Source organism: Polyodon spathula, chromosome 12, assembly GCF_017654505.1.
Source record: "Polyodon spathula isolate WHYD16114869_AA chromosome 12, ASM1765450v1, whole genome shotgun sequence".
Classification (NCBI taxonomy): domain Eukaryota; kingdom Metazoa; phylum Chordata; class Actinopteri; order Acipenseriformes; family Polyodontidae; genus Polyodon; species Polyodon spathula.
In genome coordinates, this window is record NC_054545.1 from 31,253,873 (window position 1) to 31,266,598 (window position 12,726).

Sequence of the window (12,726 nt, forward strand, 5' to 3'; positions counted from 1 at the left end):
ATGTAAGTTATTGATTTGATAGCAATAGTTTTAGCAAGTTCAATACAGCGGTATGTATGCAAGACATTGATATTTTTATGCATTTTCTATATAGCAGGTCTGCTAAGCTACACCTAGAGCAGTGATTTCCAGACTGAGTCTGGGTCCAAAGGGAGGCAGCAACATTGTCAGCTAAAAAATGTATTGTTAAAATAAAAATACCATATAAAAAAAAATGTAAGTTTTGTTAAACTGTAACGCAACAGTACTTCAGTCCAGTCCAGTATTTTTGACAGATATGCTTCAATATTATAATTTTCATTAAGCGTTAAATGGTCATTTCTTTACAATGGAGTGTTATAGTAGACCTCTGTGTACTAAATGAAGATCAAAAAGTTGGGCTATGGGTAAAAACAAGTTTGGAAACCCCTATACCTATGTTACCATGTTGTCAAATGTTCATGTGGTAATTTTCAGGGGAAAAAAACAGCCTTTCAAACAAAGACCATTTGCAACTGTACAAAAAACAAAACCAATACCCTATCCAACTTAGTATTCTGGTAAAGGAATAAGAATATACTGCAAATTGTGTTTGGACTTAAACAGAGGTTTAGTCTCCAGATAGATAGAGAAGACCCTAGGAATTTGTCAAAAAGCCACAGCTGTGAATATTGCATCCAAAACTCATTGCAGAAAAGCTGCCATGCAGTTCTCAGTATATACAGAAAGGTTATCATGGTAAACTGACATTGTAATCCCATGCGTGTTCTTTTCATTTTGCACACGTTATGCAATGTAGCTTTCCTATGCAGTCTTTTATGATCGCAATGTATTTCTATTTTTTTTTTTTAACTGAATTTGATTGTTCTCTAGCAGTGGTCTGATTCAGAGTTTGCTGAGGAAAGGGAATGTGCTGACGGTTAGGTTCAGGGATCTGTAAACATTCTAAACATATCTAATTCACATTTTTTTATAAATTACTCTGAAATATAGCCAGGGACTTGTAAACAACCTCCTCAATTAGACCTACAATATCTGAAAACACATCATTAAATCTGAGGTAACACTAGAAAACTATCATTGCTGCTTAAAATGAGAGACATTCTTTCAGCCAAATCTCCTTGCGGTTCATTGTGACAACCCTGCAGGAGCAGTACTGGGATGCGCTATAGTCGTTGTTACTGGATTATAAGCTGTTCATTCAATCAGTCAGAGGTTAACACAGTTCCAAGGCATCCTGCAGTGCAGTGGATAGTAGTGAGGCAGTCTGTAGATCTTTTACAAGTCATTCAGCCATATTCCTGGCCTCTGGCACATTGACTTGCACTGCCCATTCTCCTACTGAGCAGCCTCAAAGACAAAACCAGTCTGAAACAGATACCACTGTTGAAACTGCAAGATCACAGTGTAGTGCACACTAATATCAGGTTGTTCTGTGAACCTTGTTGTGAACTTCATTTTAATTTGCTGCATTTGTTTCCTGTTAAATGTCAAGGCTTTGTGCTAAGAATTTGCTCAGGTGATTTTAATAGAATGCTCTGTAAACATTTCACTCAGGCCAAAGCTTACTAAATACAGGTTTGCTCAACCTTTCTATGTGTTTCTTTTCATGCTGCACATTTGACTTCTGTAGTTAACAGTGAAAAACAAGATTCCTGGAAATATTTGGTTTATTTCTAAAACTACAAAGAATTAATGCCCTTATGAGCAATCTATTTTGAATTAACCAATTAACCAATTTAATTACTAACCTATTTGGTGTTATTACTTCTGCTCATAAAGTTACCCCCTACTTAATTACTGACCATTGCACATAATCATATTTGCCAATTTCAATGACTTAATTTCATTTGAATGTTTTGCTCTGCAGGGTTGCCTCTTGATATATACAGCATCTGGTTTTCATGAAAAAGGCAATTGTTCATCGTTTCAATGATTCAATGCATACCAAGGTACAGGAAAGTGTGAGGAGCCCTTTAAATGAGCACTTATTGTGGATATTGTCATTGGGACTGTATTAGTTCTCTCCAGTTCACACAAGTGTGTATCTGCTTTGCACCAGTGCAAAATACTAGTTAATTTCCAGACTACTAATACTAATAGGTGAGTGTAGCTTGTATGATCACACTTTCTGTATTCACACTGTTAGATATTTACCCTTTACTCTTACATTACATTTATTTACTTATTGCATATCCCTTAAAGTGGTATATGTCATTTAAATGAAGGGGCGTTTTCAACACAGCTTATTAAGGGAGAATGGAAACATCCAGCCCAACCTCTTTAAGAGTGAGCACTGCGTTCCTCATTTAAATACGAGTTCCTAAAATAATGATTTAGACTGGTATGTTGAACACTACATTGGACTAGAGCGCTGCACACATTGGATGATTTGATTGGATGGCATGAGTCCTGCTCAGCCAGATCATCCAATTAAATTCTTTGAATTTTTGGTCAAAAAAGAAAGTATGAATATTACATTGTGAAGATCAGGCCTAAAATAGAAACCTACAGCTTTCCTCAATGTGGGAAGCTGAATAAATATGCAATGAAGTGTTCTAACATTACTGTTGGTTATTGCTGTTTGCAGACAATACTTTTTTAATACTGTATTTTATGGATTATCCTCTCCTTGTTGCAACACATAGCTTGCTGACCCCATTGTGCTCTGCTTCTTCAAGTGCCCTATGATAATTCTGACAAGCACAACCCCCTTCCTGGTATTTACAATTGCCTTTTAGCTGTCTTCTTCCTGTGAGGTAAGCATACATTCAAAAAGACATTCAAGTGCTTTGTTTTTCAGTGCCTTGTTTACCATTGATAAGGGCCAAGCATTGTTCTCTTAGTGAACTTCCCCCTTTGCATAATTGCATCAGAAAGAAAGGCAGCCACAGCACCTATATAATAAGGAGGAGCTATGCGGCATTCAGGCTTTGAAAGGACTTTTCCCTTGTGGTCTCCTCTATTGGTACTGTGTTGTTTTGATGTTTCTGTACAAACCTGAGACTGCAGATCAATGACACTGACTGATACATCAGGGTGATACAATATTATAACCTGTCTAAAGATGCAAAAGCTACACCTTACATTCATACCGTCACTATGATTACAGCTTCAAGGTATTGGTTTCTGCGTACTGTCTACCACATACTGTAGTGAATTGTGTTCATATGTGTTTTCTTATCTTTGAAAGCTTATTGTTTATTTTCTTCTGTGCTGATGCTGCAGGAATAACAGTTCAAGTGCAATGTGTATTTTGACAATGATCTCAATTATTATTATTCACTAGTTCCTGAGTCATTTCAGTTGAGGTTTGTGCTGCAGTAAAATGGTTGAGTAGTGTAACCATGTAAATAGATAGTTTGGAGGTTTGTTTGATGTCATTCTCTGACCTTCCAGCAGAGGGCTCCTTTGCATTTCACTCCCAGCTTTGCATAAACTCCAGCACAGCAAACACACAATCATAGGATGTTGATGAAACTTCAAGACAAGGTGTATTCCTGTTTCTACACTGTTGCTTCATAAAAAACTAAAAGGACAAAATATTAGTTGTCCTTTACCTTGATTATGCAATGGTATGCCATGCTTTTAATTAGGCTTTTATTTATTTACCTGTGTTAAATGCTTTTTTTCTGCAGGATTCGTTCAGTGAGATGCTAGAACCTTGCTCATAGTAATGTTGTTCATTTAAATTAGTGTTGGTGGCTGGCATCATATACACATCAGACAATTTCACTCATCAAGAGTCTTTAGATTTTGTCATTTTTGGGGGACAGAAGAAACGGAGCAGGAATAAACCAGAATATACTGAGTGTAACTGCTAAGACCTGTTGTTTGATGTGTCTCTCGAGCCTTGCATGCAGCAGAATTCTGAAACTTTTATTACTAGTTGCACAGCAGTACAGTGTCTTTAATTTGGAATCAGATTCTTCATAGAAATGTAAAACTCCCACCTGTAACAGCCATTTACATTGGTGTGCATAACATTCCTCTAACCATTGTAGCAATACTAATATTGTAAGATTAAAACAAAATTGCATCTATCTATAGACCTGATGTTAAATAGCTTAAAATAATGGCACAGTTAATTAGCTTCATTAATCTGTAGACCTCCCATATATATGAATATATTATATATCTGTAAATATATATATATATATATACCTGATATATATATATTATATAGATAATATATATATATATAGCTATATCTGTATATATGATATATATATATATATATTCTTTATCTTGGAAAGCTACTGTGTTTGATCTGATCAGATGTTTATCTAAATCAGGTTAATAAACTCAGACATCAGAAGGTCAAGGCCACTGTCTTCTCAGGAAGACGCTGTAAAATGTTTCAGATCCAGATCTTGCTGTATGCACTACATTACATTCTGATGGAATCTGTGAATGTTTTTTCTGGGATTTTTACCACCACAGTTCCTAAGTGGTTTAAAAATGAATCAAGGGAGCTTTACAGATTTTTTTTGGCTGTCGTGCAGTTTGAGTTTTGTTGCGTTCCACTCTTATATCCACTCTGTAATCTAGACCAGTTGTTCACACACTGGGGGCCCAGTGACCCCTGGGGGTCCAAGATGATTTCAGGGAGGCAGAGCAAATACACAAATCATTCTCCCAAAGGTTTCTGCCACCTGATATTGCCCAGGCATGTGACATTGTTCAGTGCGTTAGCTTATTTCAACTGAAACAGGTTCTTCCTTGACTCCAGCTCTTTATTTACAGTCGCAGACACAAGTATTGGCACTCTATGGTTATTATCCCATCATTAAAGGTAACAGATTAAGGACAAGCATTTAGTAAACTTGAACCACTTTTTAATAAAACAAAAAGGAAAATACACAATTTCTACTAATTTAATTATCAAAAAACAAACAAACTTATGTTCTTTAAAATATTTGTTCAAGGCAACAGTATTGCCACCCCTGCTTTATTTTTTTGTGTATGCTTCTTTTGCTTTTATTAGATTTTTATGATAATTCTTAACCCAGTATGTTACAACTTGTTGGTGAAATCTGGACTCATTCTGTCTTGCATATTTCCTTCAGCTCAGACATATTGGATACACAATGTTTTTCAGATCAGTCCAAAGCATTTCTATTAGATTGAGATCAAGTGATTGCAAAGGCTATTCCAGAACTTCTATCTTTGTTTTCTTCAAGAATTTCAGAGTTGAATTAGTCGTATGCTTATGGTCATTGTCGTGTTGGAAGATAATCTGTCTGCCAATCAGCCTACGAGCAGATGGTATCAGATGGTATTTAATACGTGGCTGCATTCATTCGATCCAATACTTTTATCATGAACACATACTTAAAATTGCTTAAGTGCTTTTTAATTTTTTTTTATAAAGATTGTTTTGTTAAATTATTAGAAATTGTGTATTTTGGTCTTTGTCAGATTAATTAGCGGCTAATGTTTACTAATGCATTTAACATGTTTTCTTGAATGATCTTATATTAAGTGTAGGGTGCCAATACATTTGTCTTTAAAGAGGTGATTGTAAAGAGAATAACATTTCATATTTCTATGGATTATTCATAGAGGAAGCAGAAAACCCTAATGCCATGGGGGCGACCTTGAAGCTAGAGAGTTTGGGAACTTCTTTCGCCTGAAGACTAGAGATAAATCTGGCTATGTCCTCCTTTAGCTACTCTGACAATGTCTGTAGAGCATCCAGGCTTGGTTGTGGCATCGAGGTACATCTAATGCCCTTTAATTCTCCTGAGATGATGTGGGGATTGCTGTGCTGAGGGAACACTATGAGTCAAAAAGAATTGTGTTTTATATATGAGGTGATACTTTTATTGGACTAACTAAACAATAATTAATCGCCAGCTTTCAAGACAGAGGACTCTGAGGTCTTGAAAGCCTGTGATTAATTGTTGTTTAGTGAGTCCAATAAAAGATATCACATCTCCTTCCCTTTGCTTATCATCTCTGGACTGATACAACTACCATGTCACCTATCAACATATGCAAGGGTTGAATTCTTAATCAGTGTTTCTGTATCATCATGGTTATCAGCAATAAAGTCATCAACACGAATATTATTTTACAACCCATACGAAGTACACTTCAATCTGGCAGCCAACCAGAACACCGGTTTCAGTTCGCGATTGTAAAACTGAGTTGATATTTTACAGAGTTTTATATTCTTAGTAGTATACAGGCATGCCATAAACTAATTGAATTTTTTCATGTTTCATAACTGTTCAACCTGGGTTCAGCCTTTGTTCTCTCCTGACCTCAGCAAACCTATAGTCACCTCATGAGTTAATTGCCCACATTGGATTTCGTCATACAGAATGAGAATGTTGTTTATTCAAATAGTATTCTAGAGGAACATGCATGTCTGCCTTCCATGCAGATAGAGAAGGTGCTGTCTAGTTTGCGTAAGGATCCAGTGGCAATGTTTTAAATAATAGCAAAAAAAATAAATAAAATAAAATGAGGTTATCATGGTGCTCAGGCCAAATTCCCATTTTAAAAAGTCACCCACCCCCTCTAGGAAATCACTGTAAACAATATGTTACACCTCGTGGGTTTGTGTTGAAAGTCAGAAGAACAGATTTGAGAGACATGCCTTTCAGCTTGGGGTAGCTGTTCCTTTAAGTAATTAGTGAGGTGTGGATATACCTGTCACCAGTTTCTTACACCTCCACTATATCTCTTGTGAGGAGCTCAGAAGCAATTTGAACTTGTGAGGGGGTGGGGGGTGTCCAATTCCTTACAGATCACAACAGAAGAGTGCTTCTTACATTGGAACTGTTGAGGGGCTGAGGGGTACAGGAACCCTGATTCTGGGCAAGAACTTTTATTAGCCTGGACTTGTGTGGTTCAAAGAACCCTCAGTTAAACCATTATCTTTTAAATAATTATGAATGTGATTGTCTTTACTACAGTAGAGACAGCAATGTCAAAGGGGGTCAGGCTTAAGAAACTAAATGCATTGTTCTTTTTCCCCCTAAATGTGAAGCCACACCACTGTTATCTGAGCTCTATTTGTGGTGTGGAATTCCCTATTGTGCAGGTATGTGGAAGACTGCAGGGTCACTAATCCTCTTCTTATAAGAAAGCTCAGGATGAGGACTGCTCCTACAGTGCAATGTGTGTAACCGGCAGCTAGGGGGCAGGGTTCCTGTGGGATCTCAGGTTTGGATTTAGTACTAAAATTCACAGCATAAAATGAAGAGTAGTACCGTCACTGGAGAGAAATCCAGCAGGTAGGTCCACTGCTACTTTGTGAAGATCTGGGGAAGCATGCTGTGTCTGATGTAAATGTTCTAAGAAAAAAAAACATACCTTTACAAGACAAGACATGCCTGTGCTTTACCATGCTTTCATTGTGCTTTATTACATGTTGCTATACTTTTACTAAGGAACACTTCTATAAGGATAGCGAAGCTCTTGCCTCATAATCATATTCTTGTGAAAGTCACTGTAGGTATTATATTATAAGTTCATTTTTTGTGACACAGGGATTACACCGGACCAGATAGAGTGTGTCTGAGTAGCTCTGGTGGGTCCAAAATACCTGCTGCACAGGAAGTACATTTTAGTGTGGCAAAACGATAAGAGAATTGGAGGAATGTTATTTGATGAGTGAGAGATAAACACTTTTTTTTTTTTTTTTTTTTTTTTTTAAACCTTGATTGTCATTTCAGAAGCAAAGCTATTTTGCATTGGATGTTTGAGATGTTGTTTCCTAGGATGCGAACTGTTATGTTATTGGTTTAATTAGTTGAAATATGGTTGTCATTTATTCTGACATTTTAATTGGATTCCGCTCTGAGCATTTCTTATTTCTATCATTACACTTCCCTCTGGAAGTTCAAAGATTAGACTTACACATTTTCTTTTGTTTGAGACCAGTAGGGAATCACATCTAACCTTTTCGTGTAAAGAATGCAGCATTCCAATTTGTGTTGTCAGAAGATCTTGTTTTTAGCTGCAACCAAATCAGTTTCAATTAGACTTTTAGAAGGAGTTTTCTTTTTTAAACAAAAGCTGCTCACATTTAAAGTCATAAAATAATATATTTCTAACTATTTATAGGTTTATAAACACTTACAATTCACTGGAGAACAAAAAAAACACGACAATAATACATTTCAAGTTAACCCTTTCAGTCCTGAATTATTTTTGTACAGTTGAAGAATGTGAAATTAAATGATATAATTAAAGACAATAAGCTATTTTTATTTGAGAACAGGACAAAGACATGTTTTACATATATTTTGGTAAATGAGACTTTAAAGTCCTGTCCGTTCTTTAAGAACTCTAAACTATGTTTTTTGGAAGTGTATTGCTCAGACTGTAGTCTACTAATTCCAAATCCTTATTGTACTTATCTGGAAAGGGATATGGAATATGCATTTTATTTCTGTTTTATTTTTATGCTTTATAATCTCGGATAACTGGATCTGTGAAATGAGCTGGAGGATCTTTAAAATTCAATTATTTGTTACCCACAGGCACCTGAAATTGATTTCTATATAAAAGGAGAATTTAAAGGTGCACTTTAGTGTTGGAGTTTCTTGTTCGCTTTGCCACACAAAGATCCCCACAGATGAGCCAGTGTCTTGTACAGAATTATCGTCTCAAGAAGATGATTAACTTTTGACAGTTCATTGACATTAGAGTCAGTGACTTTATGCAGAGCAACCTTGTCAAAACTGTAGTGCCACATTAAAGTTTATGATGTACAGTCACACAATGAGTGTCATTAAGGTGTATGAGCACTGTATTTAAATAGGAGGGCTCTCTGACAGTCTATACCTTCCACAGCCACATTCACCTGCACTCAGCCTCCTCCAGCACAGATATCACCATGGCATTCACTGGCAAGTACGAGATCGAGAGCCAGGAGAACTACGATGAATTCCTCAAGAAGATCGGTAAGTCAGTCTTTCCTGTTATAGATCTGATGGCCAGGGTATCAGTGGATGTATCTGCATTCATAAGAGTGCGGTGCTTCTATGAATTTGAGAGCAACATGCTAATGTCACACATGCACATGTATTTTAGTATGTTAGTTGTTATAATAGCACTGTGCTGCAAGAGGAAGGAACCAGCTGCACCAATGTTTTGATCCTCCATTCTCTGATGGAATGCCAGTTCATTTTGTTAAGCAAAGATGTAAATGTTGAACATTGAACATTCTCTGGGTGTTGCACTTCTTAAACCCTGTATGGATAGACCCTTTATGTAGTACAGGACTCCAGTAAAGAAACTCATTACAATGCAGCTATCTGTTTGTAAGGGGCAGGCACTCTGGTCTCTATAATGTCAAGTTTTTGTACCAAGCCTTTGTTTCGGCTTGTGAAGTCCCCATGTTCTCACCTGTTCAGGTATCCCAGACGATGTCATTGAGAAGGGAAGGAACTTCAAGACTGTTACAGAAGTGATTCAGAATGGGAACGAGTTCACCTGGTCCCAGATTTACCCCCAGAAGACCTTGACAAACAAGTTTGTGATTGACCAGGAATCCGAAATGGAAACCATGTCAGGCAAGAAATTCAAGGTAAGATCATGACATATTGCTGACATTATATATAATATCTGCATTTAAAAATAAGGTAAATCTTCTTAAAAATTCAAAGTTTCATTCAAATGTTATTTGGGCATTTTGTTTAAAACAATAACATACCATACCAATTCATTACAGGTTATATACTGAGTACACCACTATGTATTCACTGTTTTTCAATGATGGATGTGTTTCCTTCCATAGGCCACTGTGACACTGGAGGATGGAAAGGTGACAGTGCGATTCCCTAACTACCAGCAAACAGCAGAGATCTCAGGAGGCAAGCTCATCGAGGTGAGAGAGGAGGGGATTCTTCTTCCTTGATGTTTATGCAGAATACACAGACTTAGTACAAAAAGTTTCACTGTATTTCTGAAGGGCTTGATAAGCAATCGTTATCTTCTTTTTTTAACTTTACAACACATACTGTATGACTAAATAACTGGTTTTATTACAGGTGTTCTGAATAGTGTTATGTTTCTTCAAATTAATACTGTGCATATATTTTTCAGGATGCTGGTATTTGTGTGTAAGACTTACTATTTGCAGGTTGTATCTTGAAGTAAGCACATGGAGGCATTTTGTATGGTGAAATACCAGACTTTCATCAGCTTCAGTTAAAGTTCGATGTACAGCATTCTTCTTCAAATGTTTTAATGTGACATGACACATATTATCCCAGTCAAGCATTGAAAACCTCATTTGCAGTTGTGTGGAGATGTGTGTTTGCACAGCTGTCATGGCTGGACTGAGAAACGTCTTGTTTTTGTAGAAACTGACATACTGTGCCAATTTCTTTACAGTGCTCTACAGCAGGTGGTGTCACAATGAAGAGAACCAGCAAGAAAATTTAACAGATTCCCAAGGTCCTGTTCTTTTGACCGAACACTGTTTTTTTCAGTTGACGTGTTATTATTATAATTCAAAGTGAACTGATTGTGTTAAAAATTAATATATATATAATATATATAATATAGATAATAATATACGAATTTATATATATATGATATATATATATAATATATATATATCTAACATATTTGTCATTGTCTACTTCTACGTCTATTAACCTCTCCAATGACATATAAGAAGATTTTAAATCGTCCGGCAGGTATTAGAATTTATTGTATCAATCAGTGAATAGAGATTTCCTGCTGCTGGTTCACTCATCTGCTTTGTTAGCAATCCTTTGAGAAAACTGCAGTACATATTTACAGCCACAAGAGGGTATGTTCTTATTCGACTGCACCAGAGACATTTACACAATAAGCATGCTTACCAACCACTTTTTTTTGTTGTTGTTTTGAAAATTTCACTTTTAAGGCTGTAAAACAAACCACCACCAAAAGGATGTTATGAATCAATTCCAAGCAAAAACACTCTGACCCCTTGTTTGATCAACTCAAAACTAAACCTTAACTAACGAACAAAGGGACAACCAGCAGCCTTCCCTTTAAATAAACAGTGACCTTTTCAATGAAATCATTTCAGTACCTTGTTATATTTTGATTTCAGTTTGTAATCAGAGGGTTTTAATTTGGTTATTATAATTAAGTATTGATCTTTAAAGAGCATAAGCTAAATAGAAAAACAATGTACAATGTTGTATTAAATTGTACTAAACATTGTGCAAAGGGTTAAATTAACCGAATTGAAATGGGCCTGGACTGCATCAGGGTTATGATAAGAACAGTAGCTTTGTGTTTGCGAGTATTACACAGCAGTTAAGAAACAAACTTCTGAAATCACACAAATACAAAAAGATTTTTTTATTCCAATAAAAAAAAAAAAAAAAAAAAAAAAAAAAAAAACAGAACAGTATTTCAGATTGCTACACTGGTATAAAAAATGATCTGAAATGGCAGCGTCTTGTACATTTCTAATGAATACTGAATAAAATCATTCAGCGAACACAGGGGGCTTGAAATTAAAGGAGATGCACAAATACAGCAGTGACTTGCAAATGTAAGAGGCGCATTAGTAGTCACAGTAATAAGAGTGCATTGAGCAGGGGCACACAAACAGACAGGACCCCATTGAGTCATTAATGACCAACATCCTACCAGGGGATTTTATACTGCATAACTAACAGTGCAGTGGGGGGATTATGCAAAGGACAGCAGCCATAGAAGACTGGCTTTTCTGAAATGAATAGAAGCAAGACCCTTATTTTATTTACATAATGAATCTAATGCAAAAAGCAGAAATTGTACATCGTAGGCTTAAAGGCCACTCAACATAGCATTTGTTTCTTTATCTGGATGTAGAAGTACAGCCAATATTAATTTAACGCACACGTACATTTCTCATTGCACCTCACACACCAAGCCATAACTGACATGGAAGAGCCAAGCGTAAATCTTAGGAATCTAAATGTTTTACATTCCATTTTGTGTTTTTTAAAAATAACAGCAAGGACCCAAATCCAGAGAGAGCAATAGCCTTAATATATACTACATAAAATTCCTCCAGTTCTGACTTGCATACATTTTACGTTAAAGTAGTCACTGACTATTGATATAAAGTATGTATCCATTAAAACCCCTACGCAGTTTCTTCCTCTGCAAACCAGAAGTTAAACAATTGTTTGGTTTGCAGTGTCTGATCATCAGGTTTATGGGTTTCCAATACTCCCCCAGTGTCAGATCAACAGGCATATGGGTTTCCAATACTCTACACTCCATTTACCTTCTATGGAATCAAATTCTATTGGTTTGCTTAGCAGCTACACAAAGATACCACAGGGGCAACTATGAGCTTTAATAATTCAGATTGTGTGCCATTTGGAAAACGCACATTTCACATTAGTAGTCCAATCTGCAGCTGTACAGTGGTGATAGCTGCATTACAACTTAGCTTATCCCAATACCTTATTCAGCAAAAGTCCTAATCTGTATGAAACAGGGAAGAGATTTTTTTTTCCTTTTGCACAATACTCCAATTTTTTTTTTTTTTTTTTTTTTTAATTATTTATTGTGACTCGCTGTTAGCTAGAGTATGGGGGGCCCAGACTTGTTTTTTTGCAAATCATAAACAGTCTTTGCATTATTTTTGTTGTTGTAAAATTAATAATTCCATTCATACTGACAATGTGCCACAAGTGACTTAAATAATAAATGCTGGTGTAAGTTTCAACCCCTGCCTAAAGATTTGTACTTGTGTTAAACATTTGTGATACAGTTTGACAATAGGTT

At 36.1% G+C, this 12,726-nt stretch overlaps 1 protein-coding gene across 1 annotated transcript; it reads left to right on the forward strand.

The window, feature by feature from the left end:
• The first annotated feature begins 8,794 nt into the window (after positions 1-8,794).
• LOC121323753 (gastrotropin-like) lies at positions 8,795-10,394 on the forward strand. The gene is made up of 4 exons (XM_041264947.1): positions 8,795-8,900; positions 9,354-9,526; positions 9,737-9,826; positions 10,336-10,394. The coding sequence occupies exons 1-4, from the start codon at positions 8,834-8,836 to the stop codon at positions 10,384-10,386; spliced, it is 381 nt and encodes a 126-aa protein (XP_041120881.1). The 5' UTR covers positions 8,795-8,833; the 3' UTR covers positions 10,387-10,394.
• The last annotated feature ends 2,332 nt before the right edge of the window (positions 10,395-12,726 follow it).

What these genes read in the sequence shown, in the direction of transcription:
- LOC121323753 (XM_041264947.1), top strand. Translation starts at nt 8,834, where the DNA reads ATGGCATTCACTGGCAAGTACGAGATCGAGAGCCAGGAGAACTACGAT. An exon ending in TGTCAGGCAAGAAATTCAAG is followed by an intron (nt 9,527 to 9,736) that starts GTAAGATCATGA and finishes TTCCTTCCATAG; the next exon opens with GCCACTGTGACACTGGAGGA. An exon ending in CAGGAGGCAAGCTCATCGAG is followed by an intron (nt 9,827 to 10,335) that starts GTGAGAGAGGAG and finishes ATTTCTTTACAG; the next exon opens with TGCTCTACAGCAGGTGGTGT.